The following is a 26,038-nucleotide window of genomic DNA, read 5'->3' on the forward strand; positions in this document are numbered from 1 at the left end:
GTTCAAGATTATGTCCAGAGAGCCTTAAGATTATAAAGGAAACTATGTTTTTTTAGCTTTCTACTTGTATTTGACAATCTGAATCACTGCTTCCCAAGTAATACGAACCCAGAGGAGTCAACCCAGCTGGAACAGGATCCAGAGCTGCTATCAACAGCCCTGACTCATGTTCATTACCTTTCTTTTTTTTTTTTTTAATGGCATTGAGGCAGAGAGAAGCAAAAGTAGGAAAATCTAAAGTGAATATCACGGTATTAAGATGAAGTACCACTGAAGCTGTTAGATGGGAAGCTATCCAAACCCCAAAAGAGCTAGGTGGAACAGTTGGGATTTTAGGGCTGGCAGTGATGAGTCTACCAGGGCTTTTCAAAACTATTCAAAGAAGGTTAAAGTTTGGAGGAAATGAAGGCCGGATTGTAGGAGACTTCAGATTCCACAGCACAAAGCAATGGCGAGAAATATTCAGATATTCAAGCCCATCTGTAGCTTTTCAGGAAACCTTGATACGTGCAGTCAATGAGTATTTATTGAGTACCTGGTGTGTGTTGAGCATTTTGACAAGAATTGACAGTGTCAGCTTACCGAAAACGCACTGATGTTAGCTGGTTATACATATTCAACCCCTTTTAAGAAAAAGACAAAAAACAGACATGCTTGTCACCAAGCAGAAGGCCTCAGTTGCAGACAGGGACCAGTCCATTCCTGATGGTCTCTCTCCAACTGGCTCTGTCTCCTCAGTTTGCATCTCTGGTAGGCGCAGGCATCATGCTGCTCCTGATGATGAAGATGGCACGCTTTTTCTACAGACTGCCAAACGTAAGTAGACCTGATCAGATGCCTGAGTCAGATCACATCTTGGTGGGGGCATCTCTGAGGGGAACTGCATTCTGCTCATCTCCAGTGGTTGCCCCAGGCTATTTCTGGTTCCTTTCCTTTAAAATAACTGCCTCTACCATACAGGATTTCCCTGGTGGCTCAGACGGTAACGAATCCATCTGCAATGCAGGAGACCTAGGTTTGATCTGTGAGTTAGGAAGATCCCTGTGGGAGGGCATGGCAACCCACTCCAGTATTCTTTTATTTATTTATTTATTTTTTAAGTGAAGGATAATTGCTTTACAGATTTTTGTTGTTTTCTGTCAAGCCTCAACACTCCAGTATTCTTGCCTGGAGAATCCCCATAGACAGGATCACAAAGAGTTGGACACAACTGAGTGACTAAGCACCTCACAGAACTAGGAGTTAAACACGATAATATGTATAATGTAGAGAGAACAGTTTTGAGCTAATAATAAGCGCTCAAGAAACAGTTGTGATTCTTCTCATCCTCATTAATCTTTTTTTTAAAATTGCTTTAGCTATAAAGTAAGCTTTTAGAAGTAAGGATTCAGTTAAATATGACCAAAATAGACTTCAGATGCCAGAACGCCCATTCCCAACACAGGCTTGGAAACTCATTGTGCATTCATGCCATCTGTTTTCCTAAACAGTTTCCAGAAGTCCTTGTTCTGCATTCATGTGAACTCAATCCCCCCACTGCTGCCACCCTGCCTTTTGGTCAGTTCACAACACTAAAAGTTGAGTTCTAATCCTGTATTCAGCTAGAATGCCTCTATGTACTATGTACCATTTCTTCCCTTTGTGTGAAATGAATGATGACTTTACATTTAGAGATGCCAGTTGCATTAATTACTGACTATAATCAATTTGTTCTAAGTTACAGTATAGGTCAATGCCCAGTCTCCGTGATTTCTTTTTAAATTTCCTCCGTGTCCCCTTTAGTCATTTTTCGATAGTACTAAGATGGGGAGGTAGGACTTCCCTGGTAGCTCAGTGGTAAAGAATCTGCCTGCAATGCAGGAGACCTGGGTTCAGTCACTGGCTTGGGAAGATCCCCTGAAGGAAGGGCATGGCACCCCACTCCAGTACTCTTGCCTGGAGAATCCCATGGACAGAGGAACCTGGCGGGCTACAGTCCACGGGGTCGCACAGAGCTGGACATGACTGAAGCAACTAAGCAGCAGCAGCAAGGGAGGAGGTTTTATTCCTGGTGCAGCAGCTTGGTTACCCACTGATGTAGCAGTCCCTAAGCTGGAGTGGTTGTAAATATTATACCCATCCTTTTAAACGTGTTTGGGACTTCCCTGGTGATTCAGTGGTAAAGAATTCGCCTGCCAAGCAGGAGACGCAGCTTCAATCCCTGGGTCAGGAAGATGCCCTGGAGAAGGAAACGACAACCCACTCCAGCCCAGTATTCTTGCCTGAGAAATCCCATGGACAGAGGAGCCTGGCAAGCTACAGTCCATGGGGTTGCAAAAGAGTTGGACACGACTTGGCAACTAAACAACAATTCCACCTGGTGAATATCACATTTCAGTAGAACAGGACCATCTTAAGGCTGTCGCTGCCTTTGGTTCTTGTGATTCAGGGATCTTGGAAACCAGCCATGCAATATAGGCATGGTGGGTGGGATTAAGCCTGTGTTTACCACACAAGCTGTCCTCTGCTTCCCAGCAGAAGTCATCTCCAGAATGGAGCTTATGCAGCATCTTTGGAGCTATAACTCTTGGGAGTCTATTTTTGGTGGGACACTCACTAATTTACTTTGGACAGTGATATTTTTCCTTTATAGCCTGAAGAATCAGAATTTAAAAAAAAAAAAATCTCAAATAAAAATCTATCCGAATTCACTGCCGAGTAGTGATAAAAGTGAGGCTTCCCAGATGGTTCAGTGACAAAGAATCTTCCTGCCAAGGCAGGAGATGCAGGAGACGTGGGTTCGATCCCTGGGTTCGGAAGATCCCCTGGAGAAGGAGATTGCAACCCACTCTGGTATTCTTGCCTCAAAAATCCCATACAGAGGTGGGTTACAGTCCACCTTACAGAGGTGGGTTACAGTGGGGTTCCAAAGAGTCAAACATGACTGAGCACACATGCATACATGCACAGTGATAAAAGCAGGGAAGCCCCTCCTTACTATAAATATGCTGGGGATAGAACAGCCCTTGCTTTTGGCCAACCATGTTCTGGCACGTTATTTTTACATCATCTAGTTAGGATGTTGCTGGGTGAGAAAATGCGAACACAATCTGATCAGTGGAATAACTGAATTTCTATAACCGTGGCTCTCTGAGGATTAGACTATGAATGATTCCTTCCTATTTTTATTGGATATAATTGCTTTACAATGTTCTGTTAGTTTCTGCAGTATAATATCGTGAATCAGCCATAGGTACACATATGTCCCCTCCCTGTTGAGCTTCCTCTCCCATTCCACCCCTCTAGGAAGCACCTATCCCTCCTTCTTTGAATGACTATGGGTAGTTTGTTGAAAAAGTCTTGGGAGAGTAATTGGTAGAGCATCCTGGCAAGGATCTCAACTAGTGAGCAAGGGACCCAATATACATTTTTTTAATGTAATACAAATAGTGTATTCAATATTGTTCCAGTTTTGTGTGGGAAAAAAATACATAGGCTATACCAAAATGTTATCTCTTGTATGATGGAAAACATATATAAATTCAATTCTTCTTTGCACATGAGCATGTTTTATCTTAATATTCAGAAAGGTAAAAATTTTATTGTATATTTCATGAAAAAGATTTGTTTCCCTGTCATACTCCGTGTGTGTGCTCAGTCTTTCAGTCATGACCAACTCTTTGTGACCCCATGAACTGTAGCCCACCAGGCTCCTCTGTCCATGGAACTCCCCAGGCAAGAATACTGGAATGGTTGCCATTTCCTCCTCCAGGGAATCTTCCTGACCCAGGTATCAAACTTACGTCTCCAGTGTCTCCTGCATTGGCAGGTGGATTCTTTACCACTGAGATACCTCGGGAGCCCTCATACTTCATACCTCAAGCCAAAAGTCTTGTAAAAACCCTATGAAGTTGAATTTCTTATCTTTCCTACCACATCTCCCTGCTAATTGCAGAAATTTGAGGAGATTCCTGACTGGTAAGAAGATGAAGCTGGAAAACAAGTAATTTCTGCTGACTTCATTTTACTTCCTCCCCCCTCTTACTGACTTGTTGCATCCAACTGGTTACTGAGTAACCTCAGAAAACCAGAGTAAGCCTGGATCCAAGCCACTTCCGAGAGTGGGATCAGTTTTAATTGGCTAGATGGCTAGGAAAAGGTTGAAAAATGTTTCTTAAAGTATTCTACTTTGAGGCCCTGATGATTTTATACCCCCATGAATATTGATCTTCATTTTCTTATATTTAAGACACTGTCTTTTCATTACAAAAGAAGACCTGCTTACTTTTTAAGCTTTGGAAAATTCATAATAGATAAAAATCTATTTTATAGATAGATTGGTCACACACTGAGGTGGCAGTCCCTGAAGCCACAATCACAAATAAACCACTATTAGTGCTCGCTTTGGCAGCACATATACTAAAATTGGAACGATACAGAGAAGATTAGCATGGCCCCTGCGCAAGGATGACGAACAAGTTCGTGAAGCGTTCCATATTTTTTTGTATTACTCAGCCATTAAAAAGAATACATTTGAATCAGTTCTAATGAGGTGGATGAAACTGGAGCCTATTATACAGAGTGAAGTAAGCCAGAAGGAAAAATACCAATACAGTATACTAACGCATATATATGGAATTTAGAAAGATGGTAACAATAACCCTGTGTACGAGACAGCAAAAGAGACACTGATGTATAGAACAGTCTTATGGACTCTGTGGGAGAGGGAGAGGGTGGGAAGATTTGGGAGAATGGCATTGAAACATGTAAAATATCATGTATGAAACGAGATGCCAGTCCAGGTTCGATGCACAATACTGGATGCTTGGGGCTAGTGCACTGGGACGACCCAGAGGGATGGTATGGGGAGGGAGGAGGGAGGAGGGTTCAGGATGGGGAACACAGGTATACCTGTGGCGGATTCATTTTGATATTTGGCAAAACTAATACAATTATGTAAAGTTTAAAAATAAAATAAAATAAAATAAAAAAAACTAAAAAAACCCCAAAAAAACAAAAACAAATAAACCACTATTAACATTTTGGCATATACCTAACCAATATTATTCTCTATGAACAGATAGTATTTACTTTGTATGCTGTTGTTGTTTAGTCACTAAATCGTGTCTGACTCTTTGCAACCCATGAACTGTAGCCCGCCAGGCTCCTCTGTCCATGGGATTTCCCAGACAAGAATATTGGAGTGGGTTGCCATTTCCTTCTCCAGGGGATCTTCCCAACCACAAGGATCGAACCCACGTATCCTGCATTGGCAGGCAAATTCTTTACCACTGAGCCACCAGGGAAGCAGCCTTTACTTTGTGTAATTGTGATCTAACTGTACACACAATCTGGTATTCTTGTTAATTTCATATATAACATGATACTCTTACTATCACTTATTAATCAGTTTAAATTAGTTTATCTGAGTTTTTTTTTATTATAAATAACACAATAGTGAGCAATTTTGTACATCTGCCCTTTTCTATATTTAGGATAGATTTTTAAGGGGAAAACAAAAGTTCTGTATGAAAGCATATCAATCAATATTTCTTGCTCAGTTTCTTCAGTCATGTCCAAGTCTTTGCGACCCTATGAACTGTAGCCTGCCAGGCTCCTCTGTCCATGGGCTTCTCCAGGCATATACTGGAGTGGGATACCATGCCCTTCTCCAGGGGATCTTCCCAACCCAGGGATCAAATCTGCATATTTTAAGTCTCCTGCATTGACAGGTGGGTTCTTTACCACTAATGCCCCCCTGGGAAGCCCTAGTATTTCTTAATATATGGCCAAATTATTTTTCAAAAGGTCAATACCCATTTTTAATGGAATGTCCTCAGTGTTTTAGATTTGCTAATTTAATTTGATGGACCAAAACAGTGGTGTCTCACTGTTGAAATAATCGTAGTACATCATGATTACGCTTGGGATAAAAAAAACAACACCAAATTGAAACTATTTCAGAATTTCTGTGAGTGGAAATTCTCTTAATTTGTCATCCCGTCTGAGAATGGTTTCTAAGCAACATCAGTCACATAGGTTATGTCAAGCAAACTAGACAAAGCAAAGTCAAATAGGCACAGAATAGGACACATGGCCAAAGGCGCCGGCCTTCCTATGGGTCTTGCCTCACCCTTCCACCAAAAGTGGCCACATGGAAACAGAAGGGACTAGATGATCACGACTTGTGGCTACTCTTCCTCTCACTGTCTGTGTAAGTAACCAGTGATCTGACTCTAAAAAGGGCATGTGGGAGCTTCCCTCGTGGTCCAGGGTTAAAACTTCACCTTCCAATCCAGGGGGTTATGAGTTCAGTCCCTGGTCAGGGAGCTAAGATTCCACATATCTTGCAGCCGTAAAAAACCAAAACATAAAACAGAAGCAATATTGTAACAAATTCAATAAAGATTTTAAAAGTGGTCCACATTCAAAAAACTCTAAAATAAAAGGGGCTTTTGAGAGCTGTTACTGGCCAAATGAGTCACATGGCCTTGCTGTGTCTTGTGTGTTTGACAAATTATAAAGCTGAGCAGAGACAAATGTGGAGAATACCTATTTGATTGGACAGTGAGTGGCAGCACAGACCTGCTATTTGTATGAAATATTAGTGCAGAATACCTCTGTGTGGCAAGGCTGACCAAGTCTCTGTGGTTCCTTTGTGGAAATTTGGAAGCTCTACCCCTGAAGGGAAAATGAAGCAGGGTTCATTTTTTCCCCACAGGCTATAGTGGCTGGTATTGTCCTGAGTAACGTCCTACCCTACCTTGAAGCTGTTTACACCCTACCCAGTCTGTGGAGGCAGAACCAGTATGACTGTGTGAGTGGAGACGCACGGGGGAGGTTGGGAAGGACGGAGGGGAAACCTGCAGAGAGAGAAGAGAACAAACGAAAGTGATCAGCGTGAGCCCACCATCTGATGCGTCTCTGCTGTTGCTCAGAAAACGGGAGTCGAGGTTATTTGGTGCACAGAGATACTGAGACCCCATTCCAACTATATGAAGTTGGATACAACAGAAGTCATTAAGCAGCTGCAGTTACACACAGATCTAATAAAAAGGGTTCATCATACATGGCATATTTGAATGCCTTTTAATCCGGTTAATAGAACTACATTCCAGGAGAGGGGAAACAAATCCTAACGAGAAGAGGGCGTCTTGCCAGGAAGAGTAACTGATGGAGTGCTCCCCTTTTCTCTAGAGAAGAAAACTAGAGGACATATAGGGGAAATAGCAAGAAATGAAAGATAAGGGATGATGATGCAATGACAGGAGAGGGACCCGGAAGAGGAAAGAGATCATTTTTGGATCCAGGTCCCTGAGAAGTCAAGAGGGGAATATGGTCCAGTGTACAGTTAGAGCTTCTGGTCTTTGGAGTGGAGACAGCACTTCCAACAGCCCTGGAGAGAACAAGGGAAGGTTGAGTGCAGAGACTAGCAAATGGCAGGTGGAGTAAACAGTTAAGGGACTTTCAACCCATCTTCTTTTAAAAAAAAATTTTTTTTATTGGGGTATAGTTGCTTCAACGTTGTGCTGGTTTCAGGTGTACAGCAAAGTGAGTCAATTATACATAAACATATATCTACTCCTTTAAAAAAAATTCTTTCCCCATATACACAGTCGCGTATAAATGTCAGTCCCAACCTTCCAATGTATCCCTCCCCCTCAGCCTACCTTCTTTATGAAAATGAAAGTCAAATCACCTGCTGAGAGATGCAGTAGGTGGTGGGACAGGGGCTTGAAAAGGATATTAAAGATTCCTAATGACTATCATGGGTCTTAAAATAGCAACCAGTAATTTGGTGAGTGTTCTGGGTTGCTTTCCAAACAGTATTTCTAATCTCAATAAATTCTATAAAGCAAATATTGTTAGCCCAATTTTTCACAAGCGGAAACTGATGTTTTAAGAGAAAACTAAAGAGAGATGTGACCAAGAATGCATAAAAGAATTGCTAGGCAGCCCTGGGGCCCAATCATTTGTGACAGCATCAGTCCACGTGGCTGTGGAATTTGATCTCTAAATCCTAGGTGTTGGGAGAGAAAGAGTAAAGGTGAAGACTTGTGATTTTCTCAGTTCTGCTTGTTGTCATGGTCTCCCTGTCTCCTCCTCCCTCTTTTCCATAAGCTCATTTGGATGGTGACGTTCATGTCTGCAATTTTACTGGGACTGGATATTGGACTAGTTGTTGCAGTAACTTTTGCCTTCTTCATCATCACTGTTCAGTCACACAGGTACTTTGTCTGGGGTGATAGGAGGTGGGCCATGTCAAGGTGAGGCAACTGTGACCTAAAGGCAAATGCATTTCCTTACAGAACTAAGATTCTCCTCCTGGGTCAGATCCCTAACACCAATATTTATAGAAGCTTCCAAGACTATCGGGAGGTAAGAATCCAAATGAGTCCCACTCCTTTGCCCAAAGGATGGGATGGACCAGGCCTGCTGCTTAGTATTTCTACCAAAAAAAAACAAAAAAAAACTAAGCTCTTTTGTTCCTCTCTGCTGCACTGCAGATACGCATTTACATTTACAAAGTGATGCAGCCAGTTAAGGATAATTTTAAATGTACTTCAGAGGGAGGAGGGCCAAGAAAAAGAGAGGTGTGAAGAAATAAGAGGGGAAAAGAAGAAAGCAGGGGGTGAAAACCAGAGGGAGGAATTTGTTAGTTCTTGATGCTTATAAAGAACACAGATTCTCCAGGATGTTCTAAGGATTTTTTTTCCCCTTACTCCATGAAAGAGCTGAAAAATTGCCCTCAAGTGTGCGTTTATTTGTCTTGCAGGTTGCAAACATTCCAGGGGTGAAGATCTTCCAATGCTGCAATGCCATCACATTTGTCAATGTTCACTACCTCAAGCGCAAGGTGTTAGAGGAGGTGAGGGCTGTCCTCTGCTTCTCCCCACCTGCTTCCCTCTCAGTCCCAGAGTGTTCTCCCCTCCCCTACTCAACACTTGAATTAGACCCAGCATATGTCTTTCAGATTGAAATGGTAAAGATGCCTCTTACAGAAGAGGAAATTTATACCCTGTTCAGTCAAAATGAAGAGGGTGCACAGCGAGGAAAGATCTGTCGGTGTTACTGCAACTGTGATGAACCAGAGCCATCGCCCAGGGTTAGAAACACCTCTTCTTGTCTCCTACATTTTATAAAGAAATGCACTAGTAGAGTTTTTCTTTTAATTATTTATTTGTTTATTTGTATGGTTGCACTGGGTCTTTGTTGCTGTGAGCAGATTTTCTCTAGTTGCAGCACGCGGCTACTCTCCAGCGCACAGGCTTCTCGTTGATTTCCTTTGTTGCGGAGCACAGACTCTAGTGTTCTTGCCTGGAGAATCCTTGGTGGACTACAGTCCATGGGATCCCAAGAGTCGGACACTACTTAGCGACTAAACCACCAACCACCACAGACTTTAGGGTACACGGGCTTCAGCAGATGTGGCGCATGGGCTTCCTGCCCTGTGGCAGGTGGGATCTTCCCGGACCAGTGATCGAACCAGTGACCCCTCCATTGGCAGGCGGATTCTTATCCACTGTACCACCAGGGAAGCCCTACACTAATAGTTTTCTAAAAAAAGAAAGAGAAGAAAATCTAAACCCCTCCAGGGATTTTAACTCATAGATGAACCATGAATAATCAGAAATATCCATTTCTACTCAGAAATGGAGACAGAGGTTCCCTTTCAGGTCAGATCTTGCCCTGAGAGTAGGAGGTGGGAGATGTCTCAAGTTCTGACTCCCTTCTCAACGACCAGTGACTTATATGAGCTCAGAGCAGTCTGCTTGTTGAGATTGTCACCAGTTCCCTGGTTGTCCCTGTTTTCCTTGACTTTAATCTTAGCTCCCTGGCTGTAGATTTCTGAGAACGAGTGATTGAAAGATTGTTTCCTAATCTGCAGCAGGGTCAAGGGCAGGGTCAAACTGGCTGGGGTTCCCAAGGGTCTGTCAGGGTCTCCTAATATCACCCTGTGACCAGGGAAATGATGATGTCATGGGGAGGGCGGAGAAGAAGACATGCTTCAGAAGATTATTCTAGTGGCTGAGTTAAAGTGCTCATTCATTTCCAACTCAGACTTGGTCTAAATATTCCTTTTCCCCAGAGCAGGGCTGTTCATTTCCATCTTTGAGGATTTCATGTGTGCCTACACCCTGGAGCGGCAGCTGTATCTACACACACACACACACACACATGCACACACACACATTTCCCATCCCCCTCCTCACATGGGCACCGACAAATACAGAGCATGCACTTGTGTGTGTGTGTGTGTGTGTGTGTGTGTGTGTCTGTGATGCAGCATGGACTGTAGCCCATCAGGCTCCTCTGTCCACTGGATTTTCTAGGCAAGAATGGAGGAGGAAATGGCAACCCACTCCAGTGTTCTTGCCTGGAGAATCCCAGGGACAGGGGAGTCTGGTGGGCTGCCAACTATGGGGTCGCACAGAGTCGGACACGACTGAAGTGACTCAGCAGCAGCAGCAGCAGCAGGCAAGAATACTGGAGTGGGTTGCCATTTCCTTCTCCAGGGGATCTTCCCATTCCGGAAATTGAACCCACATCTCCTGCGTCTCCTGCTTTGGCAGGTGGATACTGAGCCACCCGGGGAAGCCCATTTGCATTCCCATACAGCTGAATGGAGCATACTTCTCCTGAGCTCCTGGAAAATACCAACTTCTCTGCCAAGAGGACTAACTCTACTAGTAGAATTAACACTGTCTCTGATTTTTATTTTGCATCCACATTGCACTGAATATGGTAGAGAGTGTTGATAAGGCATCAGAGAATATATTTTAGAGTAGGGTACAATCATCTAGTATTTGTTGGGCTTATACTAGGGTACCCAGAACTATGACACTGTGGAAAAGCAAACCAAATGTTTAGCGGCCTCTGCCTCCAGGTCTTTCTTCTTAATTGTGGTGTAAAGCAGATAACATAACATCCAGCATCTGAACCATTTTTCAGTGTACAGTGCAGTAGTGTTAAATACATTCACCTTGTTGTGCAATCATTACCACCGTATATCTCCAGAACTGGAACTCTGACCCACTTGGCACTTCCTCTCCTTTCCAGACCCTGGCGACCACCATTAGACTTTCTGCTTCCATGAATTTGACTATTCCAGATACCTCATATAAGTGGAATCATACAGTATTTGTCTTTTTGCAACTGGCTTATTCCATTTAGCATAATGTCCTCAAGGTTCACTTGGGTTGTTCTTTATTTTAAAAGTTTTTCATGGAAAAATCTGAACGAATACAAAAGTAGAAACAAATATAATGAGCCTCTGTGTACCCACCAACCACTTTAAGATATATCACATCATATTCAATCATGTCATCAATACCCCTACCCACCTATAACCCATCAAAATCACAGGGTTATTTTGGAGCAATTCATGGAATTTTAAGTCAACTGAGGGAATTCCCTGGCAGTGCAGTGGTTAGGACTCTGTGCTTTCACTGCTGTGGGCCCAGGTTCAATCCCTGATCAGGGATCTCAGATTCCACAAGCTGTGCTGTCTGGCCAAAAAAAGAAACAAACTGGAGAGACAACACTCTATTAATGTGACACTTAAGGTTATTATTGTATTATATCTGTCCAAAAATATACATTATTTCCCATCTCTGAAATTTAGATGTATCATATAATCAATGGCAATATTATAATTTGCAGTGTTTTATTTCTTTCTTGATAGCACAAAAAGTAGTGGTGATGAAAATAGGGTGGTGAAGCACACCATGCAGCATATTGCTATATTCTAAATTGTGTGTCTGTATTCTAACAATTCTGAGACTTCAGGTGAAGAAAGATGGGCATGAACTCAAAAAGGCAGGGAAACATCACGGTAGTAATGGACTTAAGCCGGGCAGGAGAGAGAAAATTGGATTTACGTCAGGTAGGAAAAAAGAGGACTCCCAGTCCATGAATAGGCTTGGGCAGAAACACTGAGGTAAAAGTGAGCATGGGGTTGTCAGAATAGGGGCTTCCCCAAAGGCTCAGCAGTAAAGAATCCTCCTGAAATGCAGGAGACATGGGTTCGATCCCTGGGTTGGGAAGATGCCCAAACACTCCAGTTTTTTTTTTTTTTTTTTTGGAGGGGGGGGCGCCTGAAAAATCTCATGGACAAAGCCACCTGGCAGGCTACAGTCCAAAAGATCGCAAAGAGTCAGACACGACTGAACTACTGATCACAAGCACATCAAGAGTAAGAAGCTTGGCCTGGGCCGTAAGTTCAGGCAGACCCAGAGGGAGCGGATTGTGAAAACTCTTGAAAGAGTGTAGAGCAGATGGAGAGAAGTGGGGAGGCTCTCGGAGGTTTATTTTTTAGTATTTATTTGGCTGCACTGGGTCTTCATTGCAGCACGTGAACTCTTAGTTGCAGCGTGTGGGATCTAGTTCCCTGACCAAGGATAGAACCCAGGGCCCCTGCATTGGGAGAGTGGAGTCTTAGCCACTGGACCACCCAGGAAGTCCCTCAGAGGTTTATTCTGCCTGGAGAACCTTGAATCTCCCCACCACTGAACCCCACCGTCAGCTGTCCCCCCCAAGGCCTGGCCTCAGTGACTGTCAAGACTTGGGGAACATCTCTCTTCTTGGAACTGTAATATTATCACTTGTCCACACCATTTTTAGAAATACAATATATACTATCATGTATTGTTATCTTTACATTTTTCCCTATTTTTAAAGTTTATCTCACAAGCAGCATTATCAGAACAGATTTTTCTTGAAGAAACATCATCCCAACGTATACTTCTGTAGCAAACAAATTCTTCACTTTCCCACATGGCTTCCAGTTCTTGTCCGTATAGATTGCTGTTTTTGCTCAGTTGCCAAGTTCTGTCCAACTCTTCGAGACCCCATGGACTGCAGCACACCAGGCTTCCGTGTTCCTCACCATCTCCTGGAGTTGGCCAAAGTTCATGTCCATTGCATTGGTGATGCCATCCAACCATCCCGTCTTCTGTTGCCCTCTTTTCCTTCTGCCTTCAATCTTTCCAAGCATCAGGGTTTTTTTTCCCAATGAGTCAGCTGTTTGCATCAGGTGGGCCAAAGTATTGGAGCTTCAGCTTCAGCATCAATCCTTCCAATGAGTATTCAGGGTTGATTTCCTTTAAGATTTCCTTTATAGGTTTTTACTCATCCTTTAAATGGACATGTGCCCTCTCCCCAGGTAGAATCTGGCCGCCATGACCGCAGAGTCAACATTCACCTCTTTCTTACCATTGTATTCCTGAGGCTTGGTTCTGTCCTTAAGCAACTCCAAGCACCCCAGGCCCATTAGGAGGGTAAGAGGCTGCTGCTGCTGCTGCTAAGTCGCTTCAGTCGTGTCCGACTCTGTGCGACTCCATAGATGGCAGCCCACCAGGCCGCGCCATCCCTGGGATTCTCCAGGCAAGAACACTGGAGTGGGTTGCCATTTCCTCTTCCAATGCATGAAAGTGAAAAGTGAAAGTGAAGTCGCTCAGTCGTGTTTGGAGTGGAAGGTAAATACAGCCATGCTTTAGGAACTTCTGTCTTCTTGAGGAAGTTTGACAGACAACAGTTTCACTGATAAAAGAAGGAGGGTTGAGAAAAGGGACTGATGGAAGAAATACTGGTTTGGCCAAAAAGTTTGTTCAACTTTTCCATAAGCAGTTATAATCCAATACTTCAAAGTTATAGTAGGTGCTGGAGACTAATTAGAACCCAGGGATGAGGGAAAAGAATAAAGATTATTTAAAGTCTGGCTCACTAGGACACGGAGAAGGCAATGGCACCCCACTCCAGTACTCTTGCCTGGAAAATCCCACGGACAGAGGAGCCTGGTGGGCTGCAGTCCATGGGGTCGCTAAGAGTCGGACATGACTGAGTGACTTTGCTTTCACTTTTCACTTTCATGCATTGGAGAAGGAAATGGCAACCCACTCCAGTGTTCTTGCCTGGAGAATCCCAGGGACGGGGGAGCCTGGTGGGCTGCCGTCTATGGGGTCGCACAGAGTCGGACACGACTGAAGTGATTTAGCATCACTAGGACAATGATAATGTCGCTGATGCATGTGGGGGAAGTTGGTGGGGGGGGAGGGGGATGCTGTGAGTGGTGAGGATCAGGGAAGATGAATGTGGCTTTATATACATTGTTGTTTAGTAGCTTGTGTCCGAATCTTGTGACCCCATAGATTGTAGCCCATCAGGCTCCTCTGTCCATGGGATTTCCCAGGCAAGAATACCGGAGTGGGTAGCCATTCCCTTCTCCAGGGGATCTTCCCAAGCCAGGGATCGAACTTGCATCTCCTGCTTGGCAGGAAGATTCTTTACCACTAAGCCACCAGGAAAGCCCATGCGTAAACAGATGGCTAATGGGAAGCTGCTGGATAGCACGGGGAGCTCAACACTGTGCTGTGTGACAACCTAGAGGGATGGGATGGACTGAGGGAGGGAGATTCAAGAGGGAGGGGATGTGTATACTACTTGTGGCTAATTCACGTTGTTGTATGGAAGAAGCCAATATAATATTGTAAAGCAATTATCCTCCAGTTAAGAAAAAGATCAATATGGTTTTAGTCACAAGCTAGAAGTGACAATGAAATATCTAAGGAGAAAGGTATAGTGCGTGGTCTGTGTTTTCTAAGAGTTTTCCAAGAGCAAGGGAAGTGAATTAGTAGATAGAAACAGCATAGTTGCAAATACTTCCAGCCTTATTGGAGTCTTATCATAGTCCTCCCCTAACTCTGTTGTCCCAGGTTATTTACACAGAACGATATGAAGTTCAACGGGGCCGAGAGTCCTCCTTCATTAACCTGGTCCGCTGCTCACGTTTTGAGAGCATGAACACAGCCCAAACTATGTCTGAAGACCAAGTACCGTACATAACATCTTCCTCATCTCAGAGAAACCCAAACTATGAGGAGGTGGAGAAAGTTTGGCTTTCTGATGACCCCTCCAGGAGCATGACGATCACACTCCCTGAGGCTTCTGATACTCAGGTCAGGGCTACAAAACTCCTGCCTTACTCGACTTCAACTATTCTACCCAGCATCCACACCATCATCTTGGACTTCTCCATGGTACATCTTGTGGACGCACGGGCTTTGGTTGTATTAAGACAGGTAAGTACTAAGGAGGTGTTCACAAGAGCTCTGATCCCTGACTGAGTCCTGTTAGTCACTGATCAGCCGCTCTGTGACTCCTAGGCCACTAGAAACTTGCATACCAAAGACAGTTTAAGGTCAACCAGAATAAAAAGAAAATGAAGCAACTCTGATTTACTAAACAAGGGTTGGTTCCCTAAGCATGGCATGTTGTTTCTCAAGGACTAAAAATCAGAAAACTCTTAACACCATTGAAACAACGATCTGTGCCATGCCCAGCAACTCCCGGCACATCCTGGGAGTTAGCTACAAAAAATTTCAAGGAATAGGTTCAAATGCTACAGAAAAGAGTTCACACAGAATTCTCTATTATTCAGCTGCTCTAAAAGGTACTCAGGAGGTTTGAAGAAGTTGTGATGAAGTGACACATCAAGTGTGAGGTTGCCCAGTCCAGTACCCAAGTCCAGACCCATAAGGATCTTCCCCGGTTCCCTCTTCATTGCCTGCCTCTTTGGGTGAAAAAGGCAGGAAAGATTTTTCCTTCAAAAGCAGTGTTCCCTGAGTCCTGATTTCTCTCCCACCGTCTCGTTTCTCAGACAGTTTTCATTTCTCTCCTTCTTGTACAAATACGGACAGTTTAGGGGCACAACCAACCATACTGTTTTTATTGTTTAATGTCTCATAAGCACAAAATGGGTTTTCCTGGTTGCTCAGATGGTGAACAATCCACCTGCAGTGTAGGATACCTGGGTTTGATCCCTGGGTTGGGAAGATCCGCTGGAAAAGGGCATGGCCATCCACTCTTCTTGCCTGAAGGATCCCCATGGATAGAGGAGCCTGTGGGCTACAGTCCACGGGGTCGCAAAGAGTCGGACACAACTGAACAACTAAGCACAGCACACAGCAAGCACAAAATAGTGCTGTGGGAAGCTGCTAGTGGGAACCTGCCAATAAAGCACAGGGAGCTCAGCTCCGTGCTCTGTCATGACCTAGAGGGTGGGTGCAGGGAGAGTAGAAGGGAGGTCCAAGAGAGAGGGGATGTATTATACATATAGCTGATTCACTTCATTGTACAGCAGAAACTAATGCAACATTGTAAAGCAATCATATTCCAATTTTAAAATCTCATAAGTATCTTTTTCTCAGGCAGCTTTTCTCTTTTCTTTCTCTCTCGCTATTGCTCCTGCTGGCTCAGTTTCACATATCCTGAATCCACTCGCTTCCCAGCTCTGACTGCACCCACCTTTTTTTTTTTTTTTTTGAGAGCTGCTCCTTCAGCTGACTTTCCTTCTTTTATGCTCAAATTCTATGTAACAAAATATTTATAAATATTTTATCCTATTTATTATTCCCAAGCAAATATGATTCTGTTTTAAGTGAATCCAGCTCCTCTTTGGTCTAAGGCAATAGGAAGCTTGTCATAGCAGAAAGTGGTCTGTGGATGTGTGCTCTGTCCTGGCTTGACTGCCACCCCCTGTCCACTGGACCCAAGGTAACTTATTAAATTGTATTGGGTCTTGGTTTCCTCATCTATGAAATGAGAGGCTGAGAAGAGGTTTACATTAAGAGTTTTCCCATCCATGAGACCCTCTCCCTTCCACCGCCCCCCCAACTCCATTTGTAGACTCAGATATACTTGATTATAGCTTATCTTTGGGACTGCCCCATTTTCAGTTCAGTTCAGCCGCTCAGTCGTGTCCAACTCTTTGCGACCCCATGAATCGCAGCACGCCAGGCCTCCCTGTCCATCACCAACCCCCGGAGTTCACCCAGACTCACGACCATCGAGTCAGTGATGCCATCCAGCCATCTCATCCTCTGTCATCCCCTTCTCCTCTTGGCCCCAATCCCTCCCAGCATCAGAGTCTTTTCCAATGAGTCAACTCTTCGCATGAGGTGGCCAAAGTACTGGAGTTTCAGCTTTAGCATCATTCCTTCCAAAGAACACCCAGAGCTGATCTCCTTCAGAATGGACTGGTTGGATCTCCTTGCAGTCCAAGGGACTCTCAAGAGTCTTCTAACACCACAGTTCAAAAGCAGCAATTCTTTGGCGCTCAGTTTTCTTCACAGTCCAACTCTCACATCCATACATGACCACTGGAAAAACCATAGCCTTGACTAGACGGACCTTTGTTGGCAAAGTAATGTCTCTGCTTTTGAATATGCTATCTAGGTTGGTCATAACTTTCCTTCCAAGGAGTAAGCGTCTTTTAATTTCATGGCTGTAGTCACCATCTGCAGTGATTTTGGAGCCCCAAAAAATAAAGTCTGACACTGTTTCCACTGTTTCCCCATCTACTTCCCATGAAGTGATGGGACCGGATGCCATGAACTTCATTTTCTGAATGTTGAGCTTTAAGCCAACTTTTTCACTCTCCTCTTTCACTTTCATCAAGAGGCTTTTGAGTTCCTCTTCACTTTCTCCCATAAGGGTGGTGTCATCTGCATATCTGAGGTTATTGATATTTCTCCCGGCAATCTTGATTCCAGCTTGTGTTTCTTCCAGTCCAGTGTTTCTCATGATGTACTCTGCATATAAGTTAAATAAGCAGGGTGACAATATACAGCCTTGACGGACTCCTTTTCCTATTTGGAACCAGTCTGTTGTTCCATGTCCAGTTCTAACTGTTGCTTCCTGACCTGCATACAAATTTCTCAAGATGCAGATCAGGTGGTCTGGTATTCCCATCTCTTTCAGAATTTTCCACAGTTGATTGTGATCCACACAGTCAAAGGCTTTGGCATAGTCAATAAAGCAGAAATAGATGTTTTTCTGGAACTCTCTTGCTTTTTCCATGATCCAGTGGATGTTGGCAATTTGATCTCTGGTTCCTCTGCCTTTTCTAAAACCAGCCTGAACATCAGGAAGTTCACAGTTCATGTATTGCTGAAGCCTGGCTTGGAGAATTTTGAGCATTACTTTACTAGCGTGTGAGATGAGGGCAATTGTGCGGTAGTTTGAGCATTCTTTGGCATTGCCTTTCTTTGGGATTGGAATGAAAACTGACCTTTTCCAGTCCTGTGGCCACTGCTGAGTTTTCCAAATTTGCTGGCATATCGAGTGCAGCACTTTCACAGCATCATCTTTCAGGATTTGAAATAGCTCAACTGGGATTCCATCACCTCCACTAGCTTTGTTCATAGTGATGCTTTCTAAGGCCCACTTGACTTCACATTCCAGGATGTCTGGCTCTAGGTCAGTGATCACACCATCGTGATTATCTGGGTCATGAAGATCTTTTTTGTACAGTTCTTCTGTGTATTCTTGCCATCTCTTCTTAATATCTTCTGCTTCTGTTAGGTCCATACCATTTCTGTCCTTTATCGAGCCCATCTTTGCATGAAATATTCCCTTGGTATCTCTAATTTTCTTGAAGAGATCTCTAGTCTTTCCCATTCTGTTGTTTTCCTCTATTTCTTTGCATTGATCACTGAGGAAGGCTTTCTTATCTCTTCTTGCTATTCTTTGGAACTCTGCATTCAGATGCTTATATCTTTCCTTTTCTCCTTTGCTTTTCGCTTCTCTTCTTTTCACAGCTATTTGTAAGGCCTCCCCAGACAGCCATTTTGCTTTTTTGCATTTCTTTTCCATGGGGATAGTCTTGATCCCTGTCTCCTGTACAATGTCACGAACCTCAGTCCATAGTTCATCAGGCAGTCTATCTATCAGATCTAGGCCCTTAAATCTATTTCTCACTTCCACTGTATAATCATAAGGGATTTGATTTAGGTCATACCTGAATGGTCTAGTGGTTTTCCCTACTTTCTTCAATTTAAGTCTGAATTTGGCAGTAAGGAGTTCATGATCTGAGCCACAGTCCGCTCCTGGTCTTGTTTTTGTTGACTGTATAGAGCTTCTCCATCTTTGGCTGAAAAGAATATAATCAATCTGATTTCAGTGTTGACCATCTGGTGATGTCCATGTGTAGAGTCTTCTCTTGTGTTGTTGGAAGAGGGTGTTTGCTATGACCAGTGCATTTTCTTGGCAAAACTCTATTAGTCTTTGCCCTGCTTCATTCCGTATTCCAAGGCCAAATTTGCCTGTTACTCCAGGTGTTTCTTGACTTCCTACTTTTGCATTCCAGTCCCCTATAATGAAAAGGACATCTTTTTTGGGTGTTAGTTCTAAAACGTCTTGTAGGTCTTCATAGAACCGTTCAACTTCAGCTTCTTCAGCGTTACTGAAGAAGCTTAGACTTGGATTACTGTGATATTGAATGGTTTGCCTTGGAAACGAAGAGAGATCATTCTGTCGTTTTTGAGGTTATAGTAAATTTGGGCTGTGTTCTCTTCTCCCACTCTTACACTGTAGTTGTAACTTTAGATTTCATTGACCTTACATTATTGAATGTCTCTTACATGCCAGACTGAGCTGAGCACATTTATATACACTGTTTCATTTAGTTCTCACAACAGCCCTGAGAGACAAGCTATATTTCCCCCTAAGAGTCCTGGGCTCACAGCCAGGAAGGGACCTGTCCAGCGCTGGAACTTAGAGCCTCTGACTTGATATCACTCTTCCCCCTGTTCTGTAGCTGTGCCATCCTCTCCTCCCCCTCTCTCTCGTCTTTCATTTTTGTGGAGGCACCATATGGTCTGGTCCTTGGCATGACCCTTCCACACCTGGCCTATGTTGATGACTCTCTGCCCCAGGTCGCGTCAGGCACCTTAACTCTGCAGCTGTCAGAGACTCACCGCGCACTCTCACACTTTAAAAAATTGCAAGTTACTCCCCAGAGGTCTGACCCTGTGTTTGTTTCTGGTTTGGTTTGTAGCTTCTTTAGTCAGGGCATTTGAGAGGAGTGATTTCTTTGATGCTAGCGTCACCAAGGAGAAGGCAATGGCACCCCACTCCAGTACTCTTGCCTGGAAAATCCCATGGAAGGAGGAGCCTGGTAGGCTGCAGTCCCTGGGGTCACAACTGAGGGACTTCACTTTCACTTTTCACTTTCATGCATTGGAGAAGGAAATGGCAACCCACTCCAGTGTTCTTGCCTGGAGAATCCCAGGGACGGGGGAGCCTGGTGGATTGCCATCTATGGAGTTGCACAGAGTCGGACACGACTGAATCGACTTAGCAGCAGCAGCAGCAGCATCACCAAGGCCCAGCCGTTCTTTGTCCTCCCTAACTCTGTGCTGTTTGTTTTGCTCTATACTGCTTTGTTGGAGGAAATCATCACTTTGTTTACTTCATAATTGATAACTAAAACTCCTTAGGAAAAATCCCAGTGGTTGATCTTATTAGAGATAATTACTCCATTCAAGCTCCTTTTTTAAAAAACTTTTATTTATTTGTTCACTTTTGGCTGCACTGAGTCCTCACTGCTGAGCGTAAGCTTTCTTCAGTTGTGGTGAGTAGGGGCTACTCTTTATTGAGGTGCAAGGGCCTCAACAAGTGCAAAGAACTTTCAGTGCTGGAACTTAAAAGCCATTGCAGTGGCTTTTCTCGTTGCAGAGCATGGATGGGCTCTAGGCGCATGGGCTTCAGTAGTTGCGGCTCACAGGCTCCGGAGCTTGGGTTCAGTACTTGTGGCACATGGGCTTAGTTGCCCCACAGCACGTAGGATCTTCCTGAACCAAGGATCAAACCCATGTCCCCTGCATTGCAAGGCAGATTCTTAATCACTGGATCACCAGGGAATTCCTCAGCTACATTCATGAGATTTGAATCTCCCACTGCTTGTCATCTAGAGTCTGTCTATGGTAGCTCTTTACCAAATCACTCTGTGATTTACCATTTGATCAAGAATGACTTTCTTATTTCTTCCTGGTAGTGAAAGAAGCAGAGTCTGTCTATTTTGTTTCTTTTGACACTTCAACTTAGGCCCCAGGGTTAGAACCTGTTGAGTCTTAGAGTATTAAGGTTCGTGGTGACTTGTTTTGAGTTGAACATTAAGATTTATAGTCCCAGAGCATATGAATGTGTGTATGTATGTGTGTGTTTGTGTGTGTGCATAGGCTGAAATATATACTTGAGGTCAGTATTTGATGTTTATTCATCTGAAGTTAAGTATCTGATGTTTTATTAAATTCAAATACAGGTTTGCAGAGCAGTTCTGAATATGACCCTGAGGGTCCCTGAATACCGTTCCCAACTGCGTCGCTTGACCATCTCTGGGCCAGAACTTGCCACCTCTGTCCAGTGAACTCCAGAGAGAAGGGAGTCACGTGCAAACACTAAGCAATAATACCAAGTTGTGGTTGTTTGTGAGGACCATCCAGTGTGTCCCTGTCACGCCTGTGCCCATGTCTAGCCTAGCACCATCTTCACTTGAACACTATCTCTTTATGTGAACTGTTTCCCCACTTCAGGTCACGGACAACCCTCCCTCTCACTCCCCACCCTGCACGAGATCATCTGATTCTCTTCTGTGTTCCTGGCATTTTGGCCATTTCCTGGCCTATAGCAGTTTGCTCATCAAATGTTTACAGAGCTGAATGGGTATGAGGTACATATACCCCAGACAAGTGAATGACCAAAGAGATTGGAAAATTCAGCGAATTCAAAGGCCCTGTCCTCTCCTGAGTGTGAAGACCTCTATCACTGCTTTACTCTCTCCCCACAGATGTTCAGCGCTTTCCAAAACGCCAACATCTTGGTGCTCATTGCAGGGTGTCACTGTGAGTATCCCTCCTCCCAGGCAGAGGGCTGCGTTTTGAATCCTGGGTCCTCTCCTCCCCAGGTGTCTGACCCTGTGTATGTTCCTGGTTTGGTTTGTAGCTTTTGTGGTCAGGTCACTTGAGAAGAATGATTTCTTTGACGCTGGCATCACTAAGGCCCAGCTGTTCCTCACCCTCCACGATGCTGTGCTATTTGCTTTGTCAAGGAAGTTGCCAGAGTCCTCCGAGTTAAGTGTGGACGAATCAGAGACTGTCATACAGGAAACCTTCTCAGAGACAGACAAGGTTGGATGATGTGAGGCAACGGGAGTTGGGGGGAGGTAGGGGGAATGTCTAATTAGAGAGAGATGAGCAATGTGCGGGGCAGGTTTGAGTGTGGCTGTCCCAGAATGTGAGATGCTGGAGGGTTCCCTTACCAATTGGTAAAGAGCAGTCAACCTGGTCCCCAGGTTCCCACACTGCCATGACATCTGCATGTCATTCAGGATCCTTTCCCAACCGCAGAAGGGTTACCCCACCCAGAAGGGGCCTCGAGAATCCTTTCACAGCAAGCTCGGTTACTGCCAGTGCCTTACCGGTTAATACCTATTTTAAATATCTCCCTTAGCTATGCCCCTACCCTACCCTTGGGATGAATAATAAAACTGACAAACTTCCAGACGTAAAGATCTGTCAGTCTATTTATGACTAGAGCAAAAGGTAGGGATTATGGACAGATGCAAAGCTGAAGAAGACAGCAAGGGTCCAGGTCATGAAGGGCCTTACACGCAGTGCCAGGGATTATACTAAGTCCCCTACATACAAATGAGTTCTGCTCCCAGAGTGCGTTCATAAGTCCAACAAAGCTAGCCTAGGTACCCAAGTAACACAATTGGCTGTATAGTACTGTACTGTAATAGGTTTATAATACTTTCCACACAAATAACACATAAAAACAAACACAAAAAAATAAACATTTCAAGTCTTACAGTACCTTGCAAAGTACAATAGTACAGGACAACAGCTGGCATCCAGGGGCTGGCATCGAGTGAACAGGTAAGAAGAGTTACTGACTGGAGGCAGGGAAAAGAGGTGGGAGATGGTAGAGCTGAAGGATCGTCAGCAATAGGAGATGGAGGGCAAGCTGCAATGTCACTCATGCCTAACATTGACAGGCAGAGGTTCTGGTTCCTTGCTGGAACCAGATGTGCATTCACATCTTTGGAAGCTCGCAACTTGGTTTGTATGTAGGGGACATACTATACATTAGGGGGTTGGAAAGACAAGTAAAATCAAGAAGACAAGACATTCGGGAATGCTGACAAGACCACAGTTGTTTAACTGGATGATCATGAAATCCAGGCTGGCTTAGAAAAACTAGAGAAGTTGGAGGTTATGGATTAATGGAGCCTGAAGCATAGTAAGTAACTGGGAAACTAGAGAGTGCCAAGAAGATGAAAAGCAAATTTAGGCCAGAAATATTTTCTACTTTGCCAGGAACCCGTGCTTTCTGGTACATTAAGTCCTACTATATTCTGAAATTCCTTGACTGTTCAAAAATTAAATGTACTTGGGAAGTTTTAACCCATCTAACTGTGTGTATTTCAGAAAGAAGAATCAAGACATAAAACAAACAGAAGTCTTATAGAAGCCCCCAGAAGTAAAAGTCCAGGCTTCTCCTTACTCCCAGACCCAGAGATGGAGGAGGAATCAGACTTGGATCTATATTCCACGATACAGATGTCTAAAGACCATGGGCTGGATCTGGACCTAGACCTGGATCGTGAGGTGGAGCCTGAGTCAGAGCTGGAGCCTGAATCCGAGCTGGATCAAGAGACAGAGCTCGAGCCTGAGCCAGAGGCCAGTCCCAAGCCGAATAGGCAGAAGTACTGGTCTCTGTTTAGGGCTATAATTCCCAGATCCCCAGCTCAGACTCAGGCTAGGACACAGTCAGTAGACAGGAGACATCAAAATGTGAAACCATATACATCCAAGGCTGACACCAGTGAGGATGCCTTGGAGATCTAGGAGTAAGGCATCACATTTCCTTGGCAAATCCTCCCCACCCAAACAGGGCCACTTGGCCCGGAGATGCAGGTTACTTACAAACTAGCAGTACTTGCTTGGTGACTCCTCCACCTGCTGGCCTCCTTCCGTGCTCAGCACTGGGATCGCACTCCCAGATCACAATGCTAACCAACCAAGAATTATCTCTGAATTCCTTATCCAGGCTCACTTCATCTCATCTTCACCAGAGGTTCCACTGAGGACTTCCTTCTTCATACCCCTCACCCTTGAGATTTTTTTTCAGACCACCTCTAACTTATTCCCCTCATCTCTGTTCCCCTTCCTCCAAAGAGATGAGGCTCAAATAAAATACATAACTCTAGTTATATCTGGACCCTTCCTGCATCTTCTCTCTTCTCTGAATTCTATATGCTGAAGAAAATGTCAGGGGGAAGAAATTCCAGAAGTGGGTACACAGGAAGAAAGGAGCAATGGAAAGAAAAACTGCGTAGCATCTGTACTTTATATGTAAGTTATCTCCACTGTGGCTTCCCTGGTGGCTGAGATGTGAAAGAATCCACCTGCAATGTAGGAGACTCAGGTTCTAATCCCTGGGTTGGGAAGATCCCTTGGAGTAGGAAATGGCAATCCACTCCAGTATTCTTGCCTGGAAAATTCCATGGACAGAGAATCGGACACGACTGAGCGACTGACACTCTACTATCTCCACTGTACTGGGGGAAATAGGCAGGTTAAGTCAGGCCAGCCTGTGAAGGCCTGTAGTACAAAGAACTGTTAAGCTGAAAACAGTTTTGCCATCACTCCAAGGTCAGGATCTTGACAGTTTCAGAAGGCCAATAAACTGGACCACCTGATGTGAATGTTAGCTCTATACAACTCTCCGTGGTCTTCAGATTACCTTCACCATTACTTCTTTCTTACAGGTTTTTAAGATACAGGCAATCTAGAATCTGTACTGTCAGTGGGCCAAATTCAGTTAAAATCTGTGACAGACACAAACTCCTTAGGAATGGAGAAAGTCAATCAAGTCACTAGTTTGGTCCAAATTCATTAAAGAAAATTTCCCCTCCTCCATTAAAAAAGTCTAGTATTAAGGTACAACCTGAAGAGAAATATAATCTCCTGGGCAAAGGCATATGGAATACTGAATTTTATTTCCCACTCAGTAAACAAGATTCCTCTTGCTTAGATAATCAACTTCTCTCACCTGTTAGATGAAAGAAATACTTTTTAAAGTGTGTCTCTTATCACAGAGCTAGCAGGTGCATTTACTCATTCTGCAGACATTAAGCATCTGCTACAGCACCCCAACTGTGGGCTAAGTAAAATAGTAATATCCCTCCCTACCTGACACATGTATAAAGTGAGACATAAGTTTTGTAACTAGCCCAAGGTCATATACAATCATAGACAACCTTAAAAGAGGTGGGAGCCCAAGTCACAAGCTTCGTTTGTTCCTGTTTACTCAGCACATTTACTGAACTCCTACTATGTGCCAACCATGGTCCCAAGTGCTGAAGACACAAAACAAGCAGTATAGATGACAAAAATAATTATAAATTGTGATAAGTACCCTGAAGATAAAATACCAGAAACCCAGAGGGCATAACATCAGGAGGACCTGTACCTATCTTGGGTGCAGGTCCTCTCAAAGAGGTCCTCTCAAAGCATCTATCACAGAAGCTCTTCCTATGGTGATGGCATATGGCCTTGCATCGGATAGACGAGAGAGACTTAAAGCAGGGCCCAATGACTGCTAGGAAAGCAGAACCAGACGGGTGACCAAGAGTGGTGACCGTGGGTAAGTACAGAAGCTGGGCACTCAGGGACACCCACAGGTGGAGCCTCAGGGTGATTACCATGGCCCCAAGGGTTCAACCAGAAACTGGGTCAGACCAGGAATGAACTGTCAGGAACATTGAACTGTGGCAGGAACAGGCACAGAAACGTTTCAAAACCAAGAAAACATTTCACATTTAAAACAGGAGACTAGGAAGTGCATGGAGAGCCCAGTTTCTGTGAATGGCTGCCCTCTCATCCCAGCTCCCTTTCATGCCCACATTTCCATCAGCGGAAGGTCTTTCTGACCTGGCTTCTGACACTGGTAGAGTTTAGACTTTGGTTCTTTCTGTTATAACTGCAACAGAGCTAAAAATTGACTTTCATGCATGACCTCAGAATGACCAACCTGATGCTTGGACTACAGTCTATCTTTAAAGAACATTCTCTATAAACCCATAGCATCCATCCCCACCCAAAATAAGAATAAAAATGGTCAACTGATTGTAAATAGTTCAGCATTAAAGAAAGAATAAAGTGAGCAACAATTCAAAGGCTGAGTCTTCTTCCAAAATGCAGGTCACCTGAAA

General features: G+C 44.1%; 1 protein-coding gene and 1 non-coding gene across 2 annotated transcripts in view; both read left to right on the forward strand.

Moving 5' to 3' along the window:
- SLC26A8 (solute carrier family 26 member 8) overlaps positions 1-24,080 on the forward strand; it is an 81,284-nt gene extending 57,204 nt beyond the window's left edge. Inside the window, exons 10-19 of the mRNA XM_005890509.3 lie at positions 739-816; positions 6,701-6,796; positions 8,101-8,207; positions 8,289-8,358; positions 8,756-8,848; positions 8,954-9,085; positions 14,694-15,059; positions 21,608-21,662; positions 21,763-21,947; positions 23,250-24,080. Of these exons, the coding sequence (XP_005890571.1) occupies positions 739-816; positions 6,701-6,796; positions 8,101-8,207; positions 8,289-8,358; positions 8,756-8,848; positions 8,954-9,085; positions 14,694-15,059; positions 21,608-21,662; positions 21,763-21,947; positions 23,250-23,669 (1,602 nt within the window). The 3' untranslated portion in view covers positions 23,670-24,080. The remainder of the gene's footprint in view (positions 1-738; positions 817-6,700; positions 6,797-8,100; positions 8,208-8,288; positions 8,359-8,755; positions 8,849-8,953; positions 9,086-14,693; positions 15,060-21,607; positions 21,663-21,762; positions 21,948-23,249) is intronic.
- LOC138985133 (U6 spliceosomal RNA) lies at positions 4,375-4,481 on the forward strand. Its single transcript, XR_011462392.1, has one exon. It is a non-coding gene; the product is annotated as a U6 spliceosomal RNA (small nuclear RNA).
- Positions 24,081-26,038: the final 1,958 nt, after the last annotated feature.

The sequence above is a fragment of the Bos mutus genome, chromosome 23, assembly GCF_027580195.1.
Source record: "Bos mutus isolate GX-2022 chromosome 23, NWIPB_WYAK_1.1, whole genome shotgun sequence".
In the NCBI taxonomy this organism is placed as follows: Eukaryota; Metazoa; Chordata; class Mammalia; order Artiodactyla; family Bovidae; genus Bos; species Bos mutus.